The sequence below is a fragment of the Rattus rattus genome, chromosome 3 (assembly GCF_011064425.1).
Source record: "Rattus rattus isolate New Zealand chromosome 3, Rrattus_CSIRO_v1, whole genome shotgun sequence".
NCBI classification, from domain to species: Eukaryota; Metazoa; Chordata; class Mammalia; order Rodentia; family Muridae; genus Rattus; species Rattus rattus.
This window is the reverse complement of record NC_046156.1, coordinates 141,243,344-141,267,440: the sequence shown is the minus strand read 5'-3', so window position 1 is coordinate 141,267,440 and position 24,097 is coordinate 141,243,344. Positions and strand designations below refer to the sequence as shown.

At 38.9% G+C, this 24,097-nt stretch overlaps 1 protein-coding gene across 1 annotated transcript in view; it reads left to right on the top strand.

Annotated features, from left to right (window-relative positions):
* The window catches only part of LOC116897018 (cytochrome P450 2C42-like), a 68,093-nt gene extending 44,292 nt beyond the window's left edge, over window positions 1-23,801 (top strand). The window contains exons 5-9 of the mRNA XM_032898625.1: window positions 2,669-2,845; window positions 4,015-4,156; window positions 10,274-10,461; window positions 11,914-12,055; window positions 23,181-23,801. Coding sequence (XP_032754516.1) covers window positions 2,669-2,845; window positions 4,015-4,156; window positions 10,274-10,461; window positions 11,914-12,055; window positions 23,181-23,362 — 831 coding nt within the window. The 3' untranslated portion in view covers window positions 23,363-23,801. The remainder of the gene's footprint in view (window positions 1-2,668; window positions 2,846-4,014; window positions 4,157-10,273; window positions 10,462-11,913; window positions 12,056-23,180) is intronic.
* Window positions 23,802-24,097: the final 296 nt, after the last annotated feature.

Genomic DNA, 24,097 nt, shown 5'->3' with positions numbered 1-24,097 from the left:
GGTGTGTTTGGATATTCAGTGTTTGCTTTGGTGGGAGAGTTGGGCTCTGATGATGCCATGTAGTCTTGGTTTCTGTTGTTGGATACCTGTGCTTGCCTTTTGCCATCAGGTTGTCTCTGGTGTTACCTTGTTCTGCTATTCCTGACAGTGGTTAGACTGTCCTGTAGGCCTGTTTGTCAGGAGTGCTGTAGATCTGTTTTCCTGTTCTCTTTCAGCCAGTTATGGGAACAGAGTGTTCTGCTTTCAGGTGTGTACTGGTGTGTCCTGTCTACTGGTCTTCAAGTGTTCCTGTGGGTGTGTGTCCTGAGTCTACCAGGCAGGGCACTGTGAGCAGAAAAGTTGATCTTTCCTCTGGTCTCAGGCCTGGAGTCACTTCTCACACCTGGTTTCAGCTCTCAGTGGGGGCAGTCACCAGAAGGTCCTGCCCCGCCTTCGCTTGGGACCCTGTGCACAGGGGGCCCAGTTGGCACCAGGTGTTGTCCTCTAGAGTCAGAATTGTGGGCAGTGAGTAGTTTCCTCTGGCTTCCCAGGCATGTCTGCCCCTCTGAAGGTCTAACTCTCCCCCCAAAGGGTTTTGGGTACTGGGAACTGTTTGACCAGGTCCCTTCAGATCCAGATGGTGTCTGAACTTCAGCGTTGAGTGCTCCTATCTTCCTGTTTCCAGAGGCCCTATACAGTTTCCTCTTGGGCCAGGAATGTGGGCAAGGGTGGGCAGTACTGGTGTCCCTCCTGCCCTGCAGTCTCTGAAGTGCCCACCTTTCTGGGTTGGGAGCTCTCTGCTCCCAAGGGTTTTGGGAGCAGAGAGCTCTGGGATGGGATCAGCGAGGTTTGGTTCCCAGCTAGAAACCGGAAGTGCCTGGTCCCAGAGGCATTTTGCCTTTGAGAGTCCTGAGTCCACCAGGCTGGTCACTTGGAGCGGAAAAGTTGGTCTTACCTCTGGTCTTGAGCCTGAAGTTGCTTCTCTGAGCCAGTGTTTCAGCTCTCCGTGATGGCAGCAACCAGAAGGGCCTGCCCCACCTTCGCTCGGGACCCTGTGCACAGGGGACCCAGATGGTGCTAGGCATTTTCCTCTAGTGTCAGAAATGTGGGCAGAGAGTAGTCTACTCTGGCTTCCTAGGCGCGTCTGCCCCTCTGAAGGTCTAGCTCTCCTTCCCTTGGGATTTGGGTGCAGGGAGCTGTTTGACTGGGTCCCTTCAGATTCCGGTGATGTCTGCACCACAGCGTTGAGTGACCCTATCTTACTGTTCCCAGAGGCCCTATACAGTTTCCTCATGGTCCAGGGATGTGGGCAAGGATGGGCAGTACTGGAAGTCTCTCCTGCCCTGCAGTCTCAGGAGTTCCCACCTATCTGGCTGTTGAGCTCTCTCTCCCACGGGTTTTGGGAGGAAGGAATTGTGCTTTTTTGGGTTTTTTGAAAGAACTTTACTTTCGTGCCTTTCCTAGCATGTAGTTTCCCTGCTTTTGTTGGAGTTTTCAATCTATTATTTTTTGTAGGAATGGATTTGTGTAAAGATATTGTGTAAAGTTTGTTTTGCCATGGAATATCTTGGTTTCCTCATTCATATTAATTGAGAATTTTGCCTGGGTTGGTATTTGTGTTCTATTAGGTTCTGTGTGACATCTGTCCAGGATCTTCTGGCTTTTAGAATCTCTGGTAAGAATTATGGTATATTTCTGACATGTCTGTATTTATATGTTAAGTGAGAATTTTGCCTGGGTTGGTATTTGTGTTCTATTAGGTTCTGTGTGACATCTGTCCAGGATCTTCTGGCTTTTAGAATCTCTGGTAAGAATTATGGTATATTTCTGACATGTCTGTATTTATATGTTAAGTGACTCCTTTTCCATTACTGCTTTTAATATATATATATATATATATATATATATACATATATATACATATATATGTATATATTTGCATTTGGTGGTTAGATTATTATGTGAGAGTAAGGGATTATTTTCTGGTTCAATCTGTTTGGTTTTCTTTAGGCCTCTTATATGTTCATGGGCATCTCTTCAGGTTAGGGACATTTTCTTCTATCATTTTGTTCAAGATATTTACTGGCCCTTTAAGTTGGGAATCTTCACTGTCTTCTATACCTATTATAATTAGGTTTGGTCTTCTCATTGTTTCCTGGATTTTCTGGATGTTTTGGGTTAGGGGCTCTTTGCATTTTGCATTTTCTTTGACTGTTGTGTCAATGTTTTCTATGAAAAATTTGCACCTGAGATTCACTGTTTTACCTTGCTGATGGAGAGTAGCAAGATCCTTACCTTAGTTACTCTGTGGTTCCTGATGTGTGTGGTCTCCTAGTTGGTCATTCTTTGGCCATTTTTTGTAGCAAAATATTTGTCTAACATGTGAACTTAGGGGCAAAACACTCCTGAGAGACCAGCTCTCTGGGAGGCATTTGTGTCTGCAGAGTTGTGCCACAGTGTTAACTCTGGGGTGCAGATGGATACTGGAAGGCTCCCTACTAAAAGTCTTATTCCATTTTCCCATAGACATTTTTACAAGCAACAATTTCTATGTAAAGCATAAATTCACTTATCAGGATGGATAACATTATTTATACTTGTATTTACTTTTTCTGTCCAAGGTATACTGTACTATAAGTTGCACATACATGCATTCTGTGTTTTAAACTTCTATCATTTTCTTTTGTAGATTTGCAATAATTTTCCTGCTATCATTGATTATTTACCAGGAAGACACAGAAAATTACTTAAAAATTTTGCCTTTGCAAAACATTACTTTTTGGCCAAAGTAATACAGCATCAAGAGTCACTGGATATTAACAATCCTCGGGACTTTATTGATTGTTTCCTGATCAAAATGGAGCAGGTAAAATGTTAATAAAACTCCAATTTAGTTATTTGACTGCTTGAGCATTTTTTGTTCCATGAATTGTCCGTGTTTACAGGGACATTTAAATGGTTCAGACTGGCAATTTTTGACAAGCACTTTATGTGCCTAATGTGTACATGAATTTTCAGTAAGCATTTCAGACATTATAAAGTTCAGTAATTTGATTATATTGGCCCTATTTTGTAGACAAAAATAACCTTGATAAAGAGTCATATGTTGCAATGTGTCCATAAAATGGATATATTTCCAAAATTCTCAAAAAAAATGTCATGTCATATAATAGAGATGAATACTTTCTTTGTAGACAATATATCAAAACTTAGAAAAGCAGCTCAAGATAGGCAGACTACCTACAACATCTGCAGGTGGAATTTTAAGATACCAAATCTTATAATATTAGCTATGTATGGGTGAGGGGCTTTCAGATGAATTCTAAGGTGTAGGTTGTAGCATGAGAAGGAAATCATTAGTGCCAAGGATGAAAGATTTCTTAACTGTGTAACTTCAACTGAATTTACATGGATATGGAATTATAGATTAATTTTAAGGCACCTATATGAATAAATGATTCTGTCATGGCTTCATTTTGTTGAAAAGCCACTCGTTTCCGTTGAATTCTGTTGGAACTCTCTTTGTTGGTCTTCATTTTGTTAGCACTCCATCTGATCCACCGACATATACACTTATGCTAGCTGTGTAATGTATTTTCTTTCTTATTCAAGCAGTATACTTACATGATGATTCAGTGACCTTCCAGTTTTCTTTACTACATTTACAATTGAGACCTTTATTGTTATGACTAGCTCCCATATCACATGACGTCTGCTTTTTATCCTTATGTATGTTATGAGTGAAACCTGTTTTTTACAAAAAGGACATGGGGACAATTTCTTTTGTTTATCTATTTTTGGGAATGCAGTAGGCTTCATGTCTCACCTGACTGAAGAGTCTCATGAAAATTTTTCCACACAAGAAACTTGGTGTAAGACTGGAAGATAGGGCATGGGGTGTACATATCTCCTGAGCACAGGCCAGTTTCTTCATTTGCTAAACTCTCTAAGGTCTGTCAGGTCAAACTTTCTATGTATAAGTAATTTTATTCACTCTAATATGCACATTGACAAACTATTTGCTGGATAACACAGGAAAAACACAACCCAAAGACGGAGTTTACTTGTGAGAACTTGATCTTCACAGCATCTGATCTCTTTGCTGCTGGGACAGAGACAACTAGTACAACCCTGAGGTACTCTCTGCTGCTCCTGCTCAAGTATCCAGAAGTGACAGGTAAGGACATAGGTGGGAAGCAAGTGGTTTCAGAAAGAAATTAGAAGATACCCCTGAGTTCTTCATTTTGCTTGTCTAAGAGAAACCTCACAATTTAATCTTTTGCAGAACTACAATCTGCTACATTTTCCAGTAGGACTGAAGTGAGATATCTTAGTCCATAGCAGAGGAGGATGCTGTATAAAAGTGAAGACACAAGGCAGGAGAAAAAATAAAGATCACTAAAGTCCGGATTTAGTGCATAGATTTCATAGCAAGTGATTGTGTTCATTCAAATTGTTTTAAAAATACAAGTTAGTTTAAATAGGAAAAAGCCAAACTGAATAGCAGATCCATTCTTGAAGGTATTTTTCCTTATTCTTATAATTCTTTTCTTGTTATAGAAACTTTTTTTTACAGAAAATAAATATCAGTTTTAGAATTTAATGAGAGGACATTTCCTTTTAGGCAGAATTTCTAAAAAATCTCCACATCTGTTATTTTAGAAATCTGCTTCCCTAAAATATTATTTAACAAAGAACAAATTATTGAACAACTATAAATTTTTAAATTAAAAATTTTCTATGTATATGAATGTTTTGCCTACATTTATTTCTGTGTACCATGTGCATGTCTATTGCCCACAGAGGTTAGAAGAGGGAATCATAGATCTAGAACTGTAGGTTATACATGGTTATGATCCAATGTATGAATGATGGGAATTGAATCTAGGTCTTTTCAGGAGCAACAAGTGCTCTTAACCTCTCAGCCATTTTTTTTATCTTTATTAAGTAGTTAATCAATTAACAAACTCAAACACTGCTCCCCCTCCCAGCCCTTCCCTCACAGAGTTCCTCCCCCCTCCCATTCTCTTCTGAGAGGGTGAGGCCCTCTAGGTTTTCCCCAACCCTGGCACATCAAGTATCTGGCAGATTAGGTGCATTCTCCCACTTAGGCCCAACAAGATAGCCCTATAATTTTCTCTTTTAAGAACATCTCTATAATTTTTCTTAAAGAGTTACAAACAAGAGCAGTCAGATGCCTCAATGAGGAAAGGTTCTTGCTGAAAAATCTATATTCCTTGCTCCCAGGTATATGGTGGAAGAAGAGAATGGACTCCTTGATGTCATAGGTCTTCCTCCATACACACACTGCAGCACATGCAAAACTGCACATCCACATGCCCACATTCATGTCCTCATGTGAATGCATGCACACGCATAAACATACTACACACACACACACACACACACACACACACACCACATACAAAGTCAGAGACAGAGAGGAGGAGAAAAAGAGAGAGAGAGAGAGAGAGAGAGAGAGAGAGAGAAAAAAAATGTAAGAAAGTAACCTGAACTATGTCACACATGTGAAAAAAAACTTTGCAATTTTGCCACAAGTCCACTCAAGCGATGATTATTATTTCTTTTCTTCTGTTTTTAATTGATTATTTTATTTGTTTACATTTCCAATGTTGGAAATTTTTTTCCAGCCTCATACCCTAAGGTAGTATCTATCTTTATCACTGAGAATTGTTTCCTGTATGTACAAACATGCTTGGTCCTATTTATCTAACCAGTATGCTAGTGTACATCTTTTTATTGGGGAATTGAGCCCATTGATATTGAGATATTCACTACCAATGATTGTTGCTTCCTGATATTTTTGTTGTTAGAGGAGGTTTTATTGTTTGTGTGGTTCTCTTCTTTTTTTTTTTTGACAGAAGATTAATTTCTTGTTTTTTCTTGGGTGCAATTTCCCTCCCTGTGTTGGGATTTTTTTCTGTCATCCCTTGTAGGGCTGGATTGGTGGAAAGATATTGTTCAAATTTGGTTTTGTCATGGTTTCTTCTATGGTAATTGAGTGTTTTGCTGGATATAGTAACCTGGGCTGGCATTTTTGTTCTCTTTGGGTCTGTATGACATCTGTCCAAGACCTTCTGGCTTTTAGTGTATCTGTTGAAAAGTATGGTGTAATTCTGAGACATCTGCCTTTATATGTTACTTGGCCTTTTATCCTTACCACATTTAATATTCTTTGTTTTGTGCAGTTGGTGTTTTGATTACTATGTGACCAGAGGAACTTCTTTTCTCATCCAATCTATTTGGGTTTCTGTAGATTTCTTGTATGTTTATGGGCATCTCTTTCTTTAGTTAGGGAAGTTATCTTCTATGATTTTCTTGAAGTTGTTTACTCACCTTCTGTGTTGGGAATCTTCACTCTCTTCTATTCCTATTATTCTTTGGTTTGGTCTTTTCATCCTAAATTTCTTGGATGTTTTGGGTTAGGAGCTTTTTTGTCCTTTGCCTGGTACTGTTGTGTCAATATCTTCTTTGCTACCTTCTACACTTTAGATTCTCTCTTCTATCTCTTGTATTCTGCTGGTGATGCTTGTATCTGTGATTTCTGTCCTCTTTCCTAGGTTTTCTGTCTCCAGGATTGTCTCCCTTTGTGATTTTTTTATTGTTGCTATTTCCATTTTTAGATCCTGCACAATTTTGTTCAATTCCTTCACTTATTTGATTGTGTTTTCCTGTATTTATTTATGGCATTTATGTGTTTCTTCTTTAAGGGGTTCTACCTGTTTACCTGTCTTCTCTTGTATTTATTTAAGGGAGCTATTTATTTCCTCCATTAGGTCCTCTATCATCTTCAGGAGATGGGATTTTAGATCAGAATCTTGCTTTTCAGGTGGGTTATGGTATCCAGGGCTTGCTGTGGTGGGAGAATTGGGTTTTGATGTTGCCACATACCATTGGTTTCTGTTTCTTATATTCTTGTGCTTGTCTTTCATCATTTGGTTATCTCAGATATTAAGTGGCCTTGCTGTCTCTGACTGAAGCCTGTTCTGCCTTTGAGCCTGGTTATATTGTGCTTTTTGCGGTCAGATTGTCTTTAGGTATGGAAGGGAGTCTTGAGAGACTGATCTGTGTGCTTGACTGTGTCAGAAGTCCTGAGAGTCAAGCTGTCTCTGGATGTTGACAATGTGCAGAAGGGGACTCTAGCACAAGATCTGCTCCCAGTTGTACATGTCTCTAGAAGATCTTGCATCCTCTGAACCTTGGAGGGGTTCTCAGTTATGTTAGGTATTGGGGTATGGCAAAGGACTCACCTGTGTGCCTGGGGGTGTCAGAAATCCTGGGAATCAAGCTTTCTCTAGGTTTGGGCAGGGTGGGGATCAAGTGGAGTACAGGATATGCTCCCCAGCACAGATTTAAATTGTAAGGTATTTGTATCTCTGGCAAGGTGGGAGGTTCTGCTTCCTCTGTACCCTGGATGGGGGGCCCTGCTAGACCAGGGATTGGGGAGTAGGGGACACACTTGTGAGCCTGGATGTGTCAGAACTCCTGGGGGTCAAACTGTCTCTGGGTGTGTGTGGGTAGAGCTGGAGAACAGGATCTACTTCCAGGCACAGTTAGAGATCTGAAATAAGATGTGTCTGCAGCAGGGTGGGAGATCTTTGGTGACGATAATTTCAAAGCTGAATTAATACTTTTAAGTTCAGAGGAGTTGAGATTGCTTACTAAAATTAACCAATGAAGGAGCTCACTTGGGCCCACAGCTCTTTGTACCCATATTTCACTAGGAGAAAGCAGGACTCCAGGAGTGCTGAAACATAGGTTTACAGGAATGTCAAGCCACCGTCAGAGACATCAAGACCAGCTAACACCAGAGACACCCTTATGGTGAGAGGCTAGCACAGGAACTTAAGCAACAGAAACCAAGACTATTTGACATCACCAGAACCCAATACTCTTTTTTTTTTCTTCTTTCGGAGCTGGGGACCGAACCCAGGGCCTTGTGCTTCCTAGGCAAGCGCTCTACCACTGAGCTAAATCCCCAACCCGAACCCAATACTCCTAATCCGGAAAGTTCTGGATACCCAAACAAAACAGAAAAGCAAGATTTGGATTTAAAAATCACATATAATGATAATGATAGAGGACTTTAAGAAGTACATAAGTAACTCCCTTAAAGACAGCATGAGAATACAGATGAAAAAGTAGAAGACCTTAAAGAGGAAATACAAAAATCTCTTAAAGAATTACAAAAAAACACAACCAAACAGGTAAAAAAATTGAACAAAACATTCCATGATCTAAAAGTGGAAATAGAAGCAATAAAGAAATCACAAAGGGAGACAACCTAGAGATAGAAAACATAGGGAAGAGATCAGGAGACATGGATGGCAAGCATCATCAACAAATACAAGAGATAGAACAGAGAATATCAGGGGAAGAAGATACATAGAAAACACTGACACAAACATCAAAGAAAATGTAAAATGTAAAAATCTCCTAACCCAAAATATTCAGGACACAATGAGAAGACCAAACCTCATTATAATAGGTATAGAAGATAGTGAATTTTCCCAACTTAAAGGCCCAGTAAATATCTTCAACAAAATGACAGAAGAAAACTTCCCTAACCTAAAAAAGAGATACCCATAAACCGAAAAGAAGCCTACAGAACTCCAAATAGGTGGGACCAGAAAAGAAATTCTTTTTGTGGAATACTTTGAACAGTATTGGTATGAGGACTTCTATGAAAGTCTGATAGAATTCTGCACTAATCCAATCTGGTCCTGGGCTCTTTTTGGTTGGGAGACTTAATAACTGCTTCTATTTCTTTAGTAGTGATGGGGTTATTTAGATGGTTTATCTGATCCTGATTTAACTTTAGCACCTGGTATTTGTCCATCAAATTGTAAAATTTCTCTAGATTTTCCAGTTTTGTTGGATATAGGCTTTTGTAGTAGGATCTGATTTTTTTTTTAAATTTCATCAGATTCTGTCATTATGTCTTTCTTTTCATTTCTGATATCTGACACAAAGTCATAAGAAGTAATGGGCTACAGAAATTTGGAGTACTCATGGGGAGATTGAAATGTAAAGGAGGCTGCTGGGCATCACACCTAAAAACTCACTGATCATTTCAGAACAACTGATGGATAATAAAAATGTGAGAAGAGAACAAGGAAGTAAGCAGAAATAAGTGGTTGATAATATGAAACATATAATTGGACATGTTTCAGTAGAACTTTGAAACATCTACTTGAGTATTTCAAAATAATTCCAATAAAATGAAAAAAAATCTAAACTGATAAAGAGAAATAGAGTTAAGTCCAAGGTATCATCAACAATGAAAACAGTCATTGTTTTCTTACCAGGCACGGATTCTCCTCTCCTCCCTCTTCTCTTCCCAGTCCCATTTTTGTAAGTGCCTCCCCAATTGGTCCCTCCCCTTCTCCTCAGAAAAGAGGAGTCCCCTGGGGTCCCACTCCACTCTGGGGCATCTAGTCCCAGCAAGACTAGGCATACCCTTTTCCACTGAGGCACAATCAAGCAGTCCAGGTAGGGAGAAGGGGTTCCAATGACAAGGACCAATACCAAAACACCCCTCCATTTCACTTGTTAAGGGCCCTATATGAAGACCAACTTGTAAATTTGCTAAAAATGCATGGGGGGGTGCTCTAGGTTCAGCTCCTGCATGCTTTCTGGTTGGTGGTAGGGCACAGATTTTATGTAGTAACAAAGATTTAACCAATGAATAGAACACAGTTGCCCTATGAGAATTAGACTCAGGGAAATTTGTTTATGTTTAACACATCTACAAAATATGAAACCCCAATTCCCACATGAAGAATTAAATTTCTCCAATGATAGATAAGAATGAAATAGTCATTACATATAAACATAAATTTCAGGAGAAATTGTTAGAATGCGGCCATATTCAGCAAGTTACACAGTCTTACATACCTTTGGAAATTTCATACAAACATTCACACAATGCCATTAAAATGATTTTTTAAATGTATTATATTGTTTTGGTATAAACATAGTTGTTTAATAGCTTTCTTCTATAAAAGCTATTTTTCTTGAATTAATGTTCTCTTCATTGTTTGAAATCAATATCAAATTTAAGTATGCTAATTTATATATAAGGGTTATATAGTTTGACACCTAATATATTGGATGTTAGTATTTATATCATAGCAACTGTCACTTCATTAGCATATATCATGTTTTCAAAATATTGCCAGGCATGCTCATCTAGCATCCTGCAAGCAACCCTGAGTTATGACCAGTGTGCCACTTCTTTCCATTTCTGTCATTTTTCACTGTCTTGAAACAGCCAAAGTCCAGGAAGAGATTGACCATGTGATTGGCAGACACAGGAGCCCTTGCATGCAGGACAGGCATCACATGCCCTACACTGATGCTGTATTGCATGAGATACAGCGATACATTGACCTCCTTCCCACCAGCCTTCCCCATGCACTGACCTGTGACATGAAATTCAGAGATTATTTAATTCCCAAGGTAAGCTTCCTTCTTCTACACTGTGCCTTAATGGTCTTGATCTCACATGAGTGAGTGACATTAGATCATTGGTCCAAGATATTGGATCTTGCAATTTCAGATTATCAATGTTAAAGAGAAAGAATATATATATATATATATATATATATATATATATATATATATATACCTTCAAGGAGTTTAGGTGATTAAGCCAACCAAAGTACAGATAGCATATTCAAAATCAGACTGTCCTAGAATTCTTAAGAATTTACTCAGTGGTTGATTGCAGTTTTCTGTCCCCATAATAACAAACACTTTAAGTATGGAACATGGATAAACTTTATGCTATTTCCAGTAAGAGCTGGAGAGTAAATTTTTAGATCAAGTCTTAGTTTTTGGCTCTGTAGGACTTCCAAATTTATCTTGGCTATTCACATTTCAAACAAAATTTAAAGTTCAGATTATAGGTCTCTGGGAAGATTCTTCTATGATTTTATCAGAATGCCAAGAAGAATATAGGTACATTTAGCATAATTCATATATTGACCTATTAAATATTCCAGTTCATATAATTATGTCCTCTGTTTCAGGGTTGGCTTGCATGTCATTGTCCTTTAATAGTTTGCTACTAGTTAAAGCTTTGGCAGAAAAATGGACAAATGAGATACTACAGGGTTCCCATGTTGTAAGGTGGGCTGGAGCATGTTAACTATGCTGTTAGTGGATATGCCTACATCTTGTCTTAAGGTGATATTTAGATCTCTCCATTACAGGAGTTCTGCTCTTTTGTAGTTAATAAAACCTATGGTATAGCTCATTGGCATCTTATGAATATCCCATTTATGTGAGTCATCTGATCAGTTTTGCAGTTTCAATGTTTATACTCAAGTAAACTGATGTCTCTGACTGAAGTCCCTAGAAAATCACGAAGTTTCTAAGTCTGTCATCTCTTTAGTTTTTTTCCCCAGTTGTCTTGACTATGAAAAGACCTCACCTATGCTTTAAAATTAAAGCAAATAAACTGTGTGTCAGGGAAAACTCTGAATAATTTGGTTTTGTCCATGTTATTGCACAAGACATTTTTACTTTCATCAGATACTACTTATGCAACACTGCTATGACTAGATACTTTCAATTTTCACACAAAACCTTACATTTGAAACCACATTTCAAGCATGCATGATGCAGTAATAACAGTGGCATAGGAAAGAAGTGGGTGGTGATGCATAACAGTGTTAATCCTGTTGATAACAGAACATACCATTACTTATTTGGAGGACACTGTATCAAGATTACTGCCACTGGACTACTGCCAACCCATTCCTGTGCATTACATGATCTGTCTGTCTAGATATACTCTTGTATATGTACCCTTGTTTGGGTATGATTTACTCATAAGCTTTTACTATGCCATGATCATTGTTTTGTAACCTTTTTATAACTTGACTTGTCTATTCTTTTTGTTTCCAGGGCACCACTGTCATAGCATCATTGACTTCTGTGTTGTATGATGATAAAGAATTCCCCAACCCAGAGAAGTTTGATCCTAGTCACTTTCTGGATGAGAATGGCAAGTTTAAGAAAAGTGACTACTTTTTCCCTTTCTCAACAGGTATTCAAAATTATTTCCTGGGCTTTTTGAATCTTATAATATTTCCACCTATTCTTTTGCAATGTTCCTTGAGCCTTACCTGCAGGACTTGTGTTGTAGATGTTTCTGCTGGAGCTAGACACCCAATGCTCAATTATTCTTTGAATTTTTATCAGTTATGGTTTTATATAAGGGTCTTTCTTTGTTGCAAAGGCAAGCTTCTTTGATGAATGTGAGAAAGACACTTGTCTGCAAATATAGATAAGTAGAAGCAGGACATCACTATCTCAGAGAAGTTGAATAAATTTCCAGTACCTCTTGGAGGGACTTTAAAAACAATTAGACAGAGACACACTTGGGAAGCCAGAAGAGACTACTCTCTGGCCACATTCCAGACTCTAGAGGAAAATGTCTAACACTATCTATGCCCCCCCCCGCAGTGCACAGGGTCCTGAGAGAAGGTGGGGGAGGCCCTTCTGGTGGCTGCCCTCACTGAGAGCTGAAACCCAGCTCTGAGGAGAGACTTCATGTCAGAGACAAGAGGAAAGACCAACTTTTCTGCTCCAAGTGACCAGCCTGGTGGACTCAGGACACAAAAATTCCTCTGGGACCAGACACTTCTGGTTTCTAGCTGGGGCCTGAACCTCGCTGATCCCGGCCCACAGCTCCCTGCTCCCAAACCCTGTGGGAGAGAGAGAGAGCTCATCGCCCAGACAGATGGGCACTCCTGAGATTGCAGGGCAAGAGAGACCACCAGTACTGCCCATCCTTGCCCACATCCCTGGCCCAAGAGGAAACTGTATAGGGCCTCTGGGAACAGGAAGAAGGGGGCACTCAAGCTGCAGGAACTCTGTGGTCTAGGCTGCGGTCCAGACTGCTCCTGTGTCTGAAGGGACCCAGTCAAACAGCTCCCTGCACCCAAATCACATGGGAGGGAGCTAGACCTTCAGAGGGGCAGACACACCTGGGAAGCCATAAGAGACTACTCTCTGCCCACATTCCTGACTTTAGAGGAAAACACATAGCACTATCTGTGCCCTCTGTGCACAGGGACACAAGAGAAGGTGGGACAGGCCCTTCTGGTTGATGCCCTCACTGAGAGCTGAAACCCAGCTACTAGCAGCGGCTTCAGGCCTGAAACTAGAGGTACAACTAACATTTCTGCTCCAAGTGACCTGCCAAGTGGCCTCAGGACACATGCCCACAGGAACACTTGAAGACCAGGACACAGGAATGACTACACGCCTGAAAGCAGAACACCCTGTTCGTATAACTGGCTGAAAGAACACAGGAAAACAGGTCTACAGCACTCCTGACAAACAGGCCTATAGGACGGTCTAACCACTGTCAGAAATAGCAGAACAAGGTAACACCAGAGACAACATGATGGCAAGAGACAAGCTCAGGAACCCAAGCAACAGAAACCAAGACTATATGGCATCATCAGAGCCCAATTCTCCCACCAAAGCAAACACTGAATATCCAAACACACCAGAAAATCAAGATCTAGATTCAAAATCATATTTGATTATGATGATGGAGGACTTCAAGAAAGAACATGAAGAATTCCCTTAGAGAAATGCAGGAAAACACAAATAAACAAGCAGAAACCTATAGAGAGGAAACACAAAAATCCCTGAAAGAATTATGGGAAAACACAATCAAACAGGTGAAGGAATTAAAAATGTATATAGAAGCAATAAAGGAAGCACAAAGGGAGACAAACCTGGAAATAGAACACCAAAGGAAGAGACAAGGAGCGGCAGATACAAACATCACCAACAGAATGCAAGAGATAGAAGAGGGTATCTCAGGAGTAGAAGATTTTATAGAAATCATCGACACAACTGCCAAAGATAATGTAAAACAGAAAAAGCTACTGGCCCAAAACATAAAGGAAATCCAGGACACAATGAGAAGATCAAACCTAAGGATAATAGGTATAGAAGAGATTGAAGATTCCCAAATCAAAGGACCTGGAAATATCTTCAACAAAATCATAGAAGAAAACTTCCCTAACCTAAAGAAAGAGATGCCCATGAACATACAGGAAGCTTACAGAACTCCAAATAGATTGGACCAGAAAAGAAACTCCTCCCGTCACACAATAGCTAAAATGCCAAATGCACAAAACAAAGAAAAAATATTAAAAGCAGTAAGGGAAAAAGGTCAAGTAACATACAGAGGCAGACCTATCAGAATTACACCAGACTTCTCACCAGAGACTATGAAAGTCATAAGATCCTGGACAGATGTCATACAGACATAAGAGAACAAAAATGCCAGCCAAGGTTACTGTATGCAGCAAAACTCTCAATTAACATAGATGGAGAAACCAAGATATTCCATGACAAAACCAAATTTACACAATATCTTTCTACAAATCCAGCCCTACAAAGGATAATAAATGATAAACCCCGACACAAGGAGGTAAGCCACACCCTAGAAAAAAGCAAGAAATTAATCATTTTGTAACAAAACAAAGAAAAGCACACAAACATAATCTCACATTCAAACATGAATATAACAGGAAGCAACAATCACTATTCCTTAATATCTCTCAACATCAATCGAGCCAATTCCCCAATAAAAAGACACAGATTAACAAACTGAATACGAAATGAGGACCCAACATTTTGCTGCCTACAGGAAACACACCTCAGAGAAAAAGACAGACACTACCTCAGAGTAAAAGGCTGGAAAACAACCTTCCAAGCAAATGGTCTGAAGAAGCAAGCTGGAGTAGCCATCCTAATATCGAATAAGATTGATTTTTAACCAAAAGTCATCAAAAAGATAAGGAAGGACACTTCATATTCATCAAAGGTAAAATCCACCAAGATGAACTCTCAATCCTAAATATCTATGTTGCAAGTACAACGTCACCTACAAACATAAAAGAAACCTTACTAAGCTGAAACACACATTGCACCTCACACAATAATAGTAGGAGATTTCAACATCCCACTCTCATCAATGGACAGAAAAGGGAAACAGAAATTAAAAGAGACATAGACAGACTAAGAGACGTCATGAACCAAATGGACTTACCAGATATTTATAGAATATTCTATTCTATAAAAAAAAGGATATACCTTCTTCTCACCACCTCATGGTATGTTCTCCAAAATTGCCCATACAATTGGTCATAAAACAGGCGTCAACAGACGCAGAAAGATAGAAATAATACCATGCGTCCTATCAGACCACCACAGGCTAAAGCTGGTCTTCAATAACAATAAGGGAAGAACACCCACATATACATGGAAGTTGAACAATGCTCTACTCAATGATAACCTGGTCAAGAAAGAAATAAAAAAAGAAATTAAAGACTTCCTAGAACTTAATGAAAATGAAGGTACAACATATCCAAACTTATGGGACACAGTGTAAGCTGTGCTAAGAGGATAACTCATAGCTCTGAGTGCCTGCAGAATGAAACAGGAGAGAGCATATATCTGCAGCTTGACAGCACACCTAAAAGCTCTAGAACAAAAAGAAGCAAATACACCCAGGAGGAGCAGAAGGCAGGAAATAATCAAACTCAGAGCTGAAATCAACCAAGTAGAAACAAAAAGGAACATAGAAAGAATCAACAGAACCAAAAGTTGGTTCTTTGAGAAAATCAACAAGATAGATAAACACTTAGTCAGACTAACGAGAGGACACAGAGAGTGTGAACACATTTACAAAATCAGAAATGAAAAGGGAGATATAACTACAGAATCAGAGGAAATTCAAAAAATCATCAGATCCTACTACAAAAGCCTATATTCAACAAAACCTGAAAATCTGCAGGAAATGGACAATTTCCTAGACAGATACCAGGTACCGAAGTTAAATCAGGAACAGATAAACCAGTTAAACAACCCCATAACTCCTAACGAAATAGAAGCAGTCATTAAAGGTCTCCCAACCAAAAAGAGCCTAGGTCCAGACAGGTTCACTGCAGAATTCTATCAGACCTTCATAGAAGACTTTGTACCAATACTATCCAAACTATTCCACAAAATTGAAACAGATGGAGTGCTACCAAATTCCTTCTATGAAGCCACAATTACTCTTATACCTAAACCACACAAAGACCCAACAAAGAAAGAGAACTTCAGACCAATTTCCCTTATGAATATCGACGCAAAAATACTCAGTAAAAATCTGGTAAACCAAATCCAAGAGCACATCCAAACAATCATCCACCATGATCAAGTAAGCTTCATCGCAGGCATGCAGGGATGGTTTAATGTATGGAACACCATCAAAGTAATCCACTATATAAAGAAACTGAAAGAACAAAACCACATGATCATTTCATTAGATGCTGAGAAAGCATTTGACAAAATTCAACACCCCTTCATGATAAAAGTCCTGGAAAGATTAGGAATTCAAGGCCCATACCTAAACATAGTAAAAGCCATATACAGCAAACCAGTCGCTAACATTAAACTAAATGGAGAGAAACTTGAAGCAATTCCACTAAAATCAGGGACTAGACAAGGGTGCTCACTCTCTCTCTACTTATTCAATATAGTTCTCGACGTCCTAGCCAGAGCAATCAGACAACAAAAGGAGATCAAGGGGATACAGATTGGAAAGGAAGAGGTCAAAACATCACTATTTGCAGATGATATGGTAGTATTCTTAAGTGATCCTAAAAGTTCCACCAGAGAACTATTTAACCTGATAAAAACCTTCAGCAAAGTGCCTGGTTATAAAATTAACTCAAATAAATCAGTAGCCTTCCTCTACACAAGAGAAACAAGCCGAGAAAGAAATTAGGGAAATGACATGCTTCATAACAGTCCCAAATAATATAAAATACCTTGGTGTGACTTTAACCAAGCAAGTGAAAGATCTGTATGAGAAGAATGTCAAGCCTCTGAAGAAAGAAGGTGAAGAAGATCTCAGAAGGTGGAAGGATCTCCCATACTCATGGATTGGCAGGATTAATATAGTAAAAATGGCCATTTTACCAAAAGTGATCTACAGATTCAATGCGATCCCCATCAAAATTTCAACCCAGTCTTCATAGTGTTAGACAAAACAAATTGCAATTTCATCTGGAATAACAAAAAACCCAGTATAGATAAAACTATTCTCAACAGTAAAAGGACTTCTGTGTAAATCACTATCCCTTATCTCAAGCAGTATTACAGAGCAATAGTGATAAAAAACTGCATGGTATTGGTATAGAGACAGACAGATAGACCAGTGGAATAGAATTGCAGATCCAGAAATCAACCCACACACCTATGATCAGTTGATTTTTGACAATGGAGGCAAAATTGTCCAATGGAAAAAAGAGCATTTTCAGCAAATGGTGCTGGTTCAACTGGAGGTCAGCATGTAGAAGAATGCAGATCATTCCATGCTCATCACTCTGTACAAAGCTTAATTCCAAGTGGATCAAGGACCTCCACATCAAACCAGATCCACTCAAACTAGTAGAAGAAAAGGTGGGGAAGAATCTTGAACACAGGGGCACTGGAGAAAACTTTTGGAACAAAACACCAATGGCTTATGCTCTAAGATCAAGAATTGACAAATGGGATCTCATAAAACTTCAAAGCTTCTGTAAGTCAAAGGATATTGTTGTTAGGACAAAACGGCAACCAACAGATTGGGAAAAGATCTTTACTAATTCTACAACTGATAGAGGGCTTATATCCAAAGTATACAAAGAACTCATGAAGTTAGACTGCAGGGAGACAAATAATCCTGTTAAAAATGGGGTTCAGAGCTAAACAAAGAATTCACAGCTGAGGAACGCCGAAAAGCTTAGAAACACCTAAAGAAATGTTCGACATCTTTAGTCATAAAGGAAATGCAAATCAAAACAACCCTGAGATTCCACCTCACACCAGTCAGAATGGCTAAGATCAAAAACTCAGGTGACAGCAGATGTTGGTGAGTATGTGGAGAAAGAGGAACACTCCTCCATTGTTGCTGGGATTGCAGGCTGGTACAACTATTCTGGAAATCAGTCTGGAGCTTCCTCCGATCATTTGATATTGAACTACCTGAGGACCCATCTATACCCCTCTTGGGCATATACCCAAAAGATGCCCCAATGTATAACAAAGACATATGCATCACTATGTTAATAGCAGCCTCATTTATATTAGCCAGAAGCTGGTAAGAGCCCACATGTCCTTCAACAGAGGAATGGATACAGAAAATGTGTTACATCTACACAATGGAATATACTACTTAGCTATCAAAAACAATGACTTTATGAAATTCATAGGCAAAATGATGGAACTGGAAAGTATCCTGAGTGAGGTAACCCAATCACAGAAAAACAGACATGGTATGCATTCATTGATAGGTGGATATTAGTCCAAATGCTCAAATTACCCTAAATGCACAGAACACATGAAACTCAAGAAGGATGACCAAAATGCGAATGCTTCACTCCTTCTTTAAAAGGGGAACAAGAATACCCTTGGGAGGGCATAGGGAGGCAAAGTTTAGAACAGAGGCTGAAGGAATGCCCATTCAGAGCCTGCCCCACATGTGGCCCATACGTATACAGCCACCAAACTCGATTCAATGGATTAATGAAAGAAGTGCAAGCTTACAGGGACCAGATGTAGATCTGTCTTGAGAGACAGCCAGAATATGGCAAATACATATGTGAATGCCAGCAGCAAACCACTGAACTGAGAACTCGACGCTTATTGAAGGATTCAGAGAAAGGACTGAAACAGTTTGAGGGGCTTTGAGACCCCATATGAACAACAATGCCAACCAACCAGAGCTTCCAGGGACTAAGCCACTACCCAAAGACTACACATGGGCTGACCCTGGACTCCAACTGCCTATGTAGCCATGAATAGCCTAGTAAGGGCACCAGTGGAAAGAGAAGCCCTTGGTCCTGCCTCGTCTGAACCCCCAGTGAATGGGATTTTTGGGAGGAGGGTTGCAATGTGGGGAGGATGGGGATTGGAACACCCATATAGAAGGGAAGGGAAAGGGTTTAGGGGTATGTTTACCTGGAAACAAGGAAAGGGAATAACATTTGTAATGTAAATATGAAATACCCAATTTAATAACAATGGAGAAGAAAATGTAAAAAAAAGACCAATTATTCAGTGCTGGGGGGCCAGCCGCAGCATTAGTCTTCTTTATTGTTGGTTCTTCTTGAGGCAGCAGAGGGGGAAGAGCATTGGCAGAGAGTAAAACTTTCTCTTAAGAGATATGGGTTTAAAACTCTTCTTAGGAGATATTTAGGGTTGCTGTATAATAATATGTTTTCTTAGCTAAGTCTAAGTTACTATGTTACTGTAGCTGATTTACTTGTTTATATCTAAGTCACTATGCTCTGCTATTGTAACTGACCTGCCTTTTGTTTTCCTCTGAGGCCAGAAACTTCAGTCTCTGGCATTTAGCACCTCATTCTAGGACATCAGGAGATAAAGTAGAGGATAAATTGTCAGAGCCTTTTCCCTTTTGTCCCTATGCTTCTTGCTTGTCATGCTAGGCATAAGTTTGGAGCAATAAAGTTCTATTGAACCAAGAGAAGTGACTAGCACTTGCAGAAGGAAAAACTTTTACATAGGCAAATATGCAAAAATGTATATACTTTCATATATGTAATATTTATACATTTAGACTCAAAATAATAGGACTCAACCTACATGCATTCTCACAATTACATTCTTACACATACACATGCATACATTCTCACAATTACATACTTACACAGACATCCATACTTGCATATGCATATGGAGCAAAAGACCAAGCCCCAGTACAGAAAGAACTCATTCATTCTGTATGAAAGATGAGCTTTAATCTTTATTGCATAGGGAAAGAAATAGCTTCTACCCTTTTAATGCTAAATTACTTAAACCCAAGTTTGTAAGAGAAAAGACATATTCCTTTTAATAAGACTAAGCCTGCGTTGCTATTGAGAAATGACCTGTTTTGTTCCATGGTAAGGAAAAACCTGCCTGCTCCTTCTGCTCTCTCCAGCTTCTTCATTTGCCTCTTTCCCTTTGCATTCTGCACATTTCTCTCTTATGTTACCTGTAGTCTCTAAGTTATTCCACTCTGCATTTCTTCTCAGCCCAGATCTTTTTAGCTCAGTTCTCCTAGCTCAATTCAGTTCAGTTCTACTTCACTCAGTCCTGACTCAGTCCCCTCCAGCTCAGTCCTTGACTCTTGAGCTCAGTCTTCAGCATTTAAATATCTTACAGAATACACGATCACATGTTATAAAGTTCATCACAAGTTAATATGAAAATTCAAATCATAAATTGAAATAGAAGTTAAAACAGAGAATGTTTACATGCATATCCATCAGCAGTAATTATGTTGCCAACCATCCATCACCTGTCACAGCTCCACGGTTCACTGAAGGTTTAAAATCATAACTAAGTTATTAGTGAAGCTTTGTATAGATAAACCCAGCCAATATTTTATCCGCTGTCCTAGCACTTATAATAAATCATTAGTTCCCTTTTTTATGATCGTTGGTTAATTGTTTTACAACCTCTTAGAATGTGTTCTGAGTAGGAGAAAGTCTGGTTACTAGGAACAATTAACTGTTGACACTTGGGAGACTGGCAGAGTTCTTACTGCAGTTTTGACTATCAGAAAAAGACTTAATAGCAGTCCCACTATAAAAGAGCTTAACAATCACTGATATAATTTAGGAATTCTTATAGGATTATCATTAAGACTTAAGAAGTGATCTATTTGTCTATATGGCAACACTACGAGACAGTACATTTTCATTGATCACAGAGATCTGCTCCAAAGGGGTGTGCTATTAGTTAATGATTGTTATATATGTTTAATAATAACAACAGGAAAAGCATTTTAATAGCAGACATCTTTCCTAAAATGAGTCTCTTACAGCCTTGCTTCATAAGGGCAAACCAGTCACAGATTATATAATAATCCAAGGCTGGCCATCCCAGGATGATCACCTGCTAGTTATTAGCTTGTCCGTTATGGCTCCTGACAAGACAGCCACTGTTTACCAATAAGATGTGTGTTGTCACTATTGAACCCATAGAGATATTTTGACATGCTTGGTATTATTGTAGATCATCAATATCATAGATAGGTAGGAATATTGGTTGCCTCCTTCCCTTATGAAATTGTGTCTCCTAGAAGTGACAGGAAAATTCGACCCATTATATCTCAGTAATACTGCTGCCTAACAATATCTGAGCATGTACAGCACCAATAGGTATGCTATCATGAAAAAGGGAAATCTCTTGGGGCTCCATTCCAAAATAAAGTACCACAGATAGCTAAAGAATGCCAAGAGTGGGGAAAAAACTTTGTCCCCATTGATGAGCCTCCTAATTGTTTTTAAATTACTAACTTGTTAGCTTTTAAATCATATACAAACAAGTAACATTAATGGAGTCAGCATGGTATGTTTTTATATCTATGTATATATGTTACGTATACATTTAATTATATATATGTGTGTATATATTTTAACATTTACATGTAACAGTAACACAGTAAAAGAGATCATGGATTTGAGAGGGAGCAAGCAGGGCATGGAGAAGTTTACAGAAAGTAAAGGGAAGGAGTCAATGATGTAATTATATTTGGATTTCAAAAAAAAAAATTCTGGGTAACACAGACTAACTTGTATGCATCCCTTGAAACTTACATGTATTTTCTTCTGGGTTAGTAGATTAGATTTTATCTGATCATTATTCTCAATGCCCATGCACTTTCTCTGAGGCAAGACATATCTTCAGACCCACATTAGTGGGCCTTTAGAATGTTGACCTATTTTTTCCAACTCATCAACTAGATCATAGTGTGGTTGGATTGTGTGTCTAGATATAAAACTATTTTCCTAGACAGTAGGACACCTTGCACTTGTGAGGAAGGCTGCCAGTATCATGATAGCCCACACCTTGGTACCTGTTTTCTGTACAAGTTATTTTTCTTGTTCTTGTGTACAAATGCCAGTTAAGCACTATAAAGACTTATTTTGGCTTTAGATTTGAGGGAGGATAGTCTGAAGTGGAAGAAGAGACATGACACAGAAGCCCCAGTTTGTTCAAAGAAATGATGGTTTCCTAGCCCTGGCTACTTGGTAGGAGGCTTGGGGAACTGGAAATATGTGGCACTGGGGTGGCTGGAAAGATACACTTCACATTGTGGCTGAACATGAAACAGATGGCCTGGTGGAAGCTAGAGAGACTATAAACATTCAAGATACATCTTCAGTGACTGAGTTTCAATCCTAGGTTTCTACCTACTAAAGTTTCTACATTATAAAACAGCATTGACAATTATGGACTATATATTTAATCGAATATATGAGTCAATGGATGACATATTGTATTCAGTACACATTACACATTCTTTTCTAAGCAACTGTCTCTGGTGACAACTACCTGTCCAGTTATAGCTGTGAACTGTCCATCTGTGGTGACTCAGTTTGCAATGATATCAGGTATTCTAGTCCCCAGAGAAGTTTAAGTTTTATAATTTAGGATTATTCTCAAGATGGCTGCTGGCTATAGTACTCTGAGTATTTGCTAAGAGATATGTGAAGATTTTCTGTAAAGTTCCTTGGTTAGGAAAGTTTTTGGTTATCTGCTTATTTTAACCATTTTTTTTGGGTGGAGCCTTCTGTCTATGTTGCCCCACTTTCTCTTCTCCCCTTTTCCCTTTGATGATAGTCTTTTAAATTATCCTGGTATTTGTTTCCAAAACAGTGGTAAGCTGATTCTTGCATACTTCATATTCTTTGGAGCACACCAGCTCTCATTTTGTGCTCCATTAAATTCCAGGGTTTACCAGGGCTACTCACTTCCAGGAGCAGTTAAATAAGTGTTCCTTTGTTGTCATTGTGTTGATGGGACGTCCAGTGTTCAGTGTAGCTATTTCACCCACTCAAGCTTTTTATACAGTTACTTTAATACTGTGTTTCCTTGTATTAGACATGGGGAAAATATGTCTATCATTTTTACATTTGTCCATCCAAATGACCATCCATCTATCCATCCATCCATCCATCCATCCATCCATCCATCCATCCATCCATCCATCCATCCATATCAAAGAGAGACATAGATTGTCTATTATTATAGTTGTGAGCACAGTCCTTATCCCAGTCAAGTACAAGGAGTTAATTACATTCTGTATTTTTTTTTATTTGCAGGAAAACGAATTTGTGTGGGAGAGGGTCTGGCTCGAACAGAATTATTTTTATTCCTGACCACCATTTTACAGAATTTTAACCTGAAATCTCCAGTTGATCTGAAAGAACTTGATACCAACCCAGTTGCCAATGGATTTGTTTCTGTGCCACCCAAGTTCCAGATATGCTTCATTCCCATATAATGGATTTCTCCCTAAAGCCCTTTCCTTGAGGGTGTAGGTAATCTCTTCTGCCATACATATCTCTCTACCCTACCACCTGAGTTCTGGGAATCTATCTATCTATCTATCTATCTATCTATCTATCTATCTATCTATCTATCTATCATTTATCTATAGCAAAAACTGACACATTGTCCTTTTTTGGTCATAAGGAAAGTGGTAATAAATTAAAAGAATGTCTCAAGATAGTTTTGTTTCTTCATTATAGTACAAAGAAAGAAAGAGTGAGTGGTAGAAAGGCTCTTTAGCAAAGTCTCACTAATAGTAACTACAGTGTTAGATCAAAATAAGAAGGATGCTACAAAAGAACACACAGAAAGAGCCCAACATAGGGAGGATGGCACATTAACTGTCATGACTGCTCTCTCCTGTTTCTTTCTGCAGGCCCTCAGAGCTATGAGTTTTCCTCTTAGCATAGGTTTCATTGTGTCCCATAAGTTTGGGTGTGTTGTACCTTCATTTTCATTAAATTCTAAGTCTTTAATTTTTTTCTTTATTTCTTCTTTGACCAGGTTATCATTGAGTAGAGCATCGTTCAACTTACATGTATGTGTGGGCATTCTTCCCTTATTGTTATTGAAGACCAGCTTTAGCCTGTGGTGGTCTGATAGGATACATGGGATTACTTCTATCTTTCTGTATCTGTTGAGGCATGTTTTGTGACTGATCATATGGTCAATTTTGGAGAAAGTACCA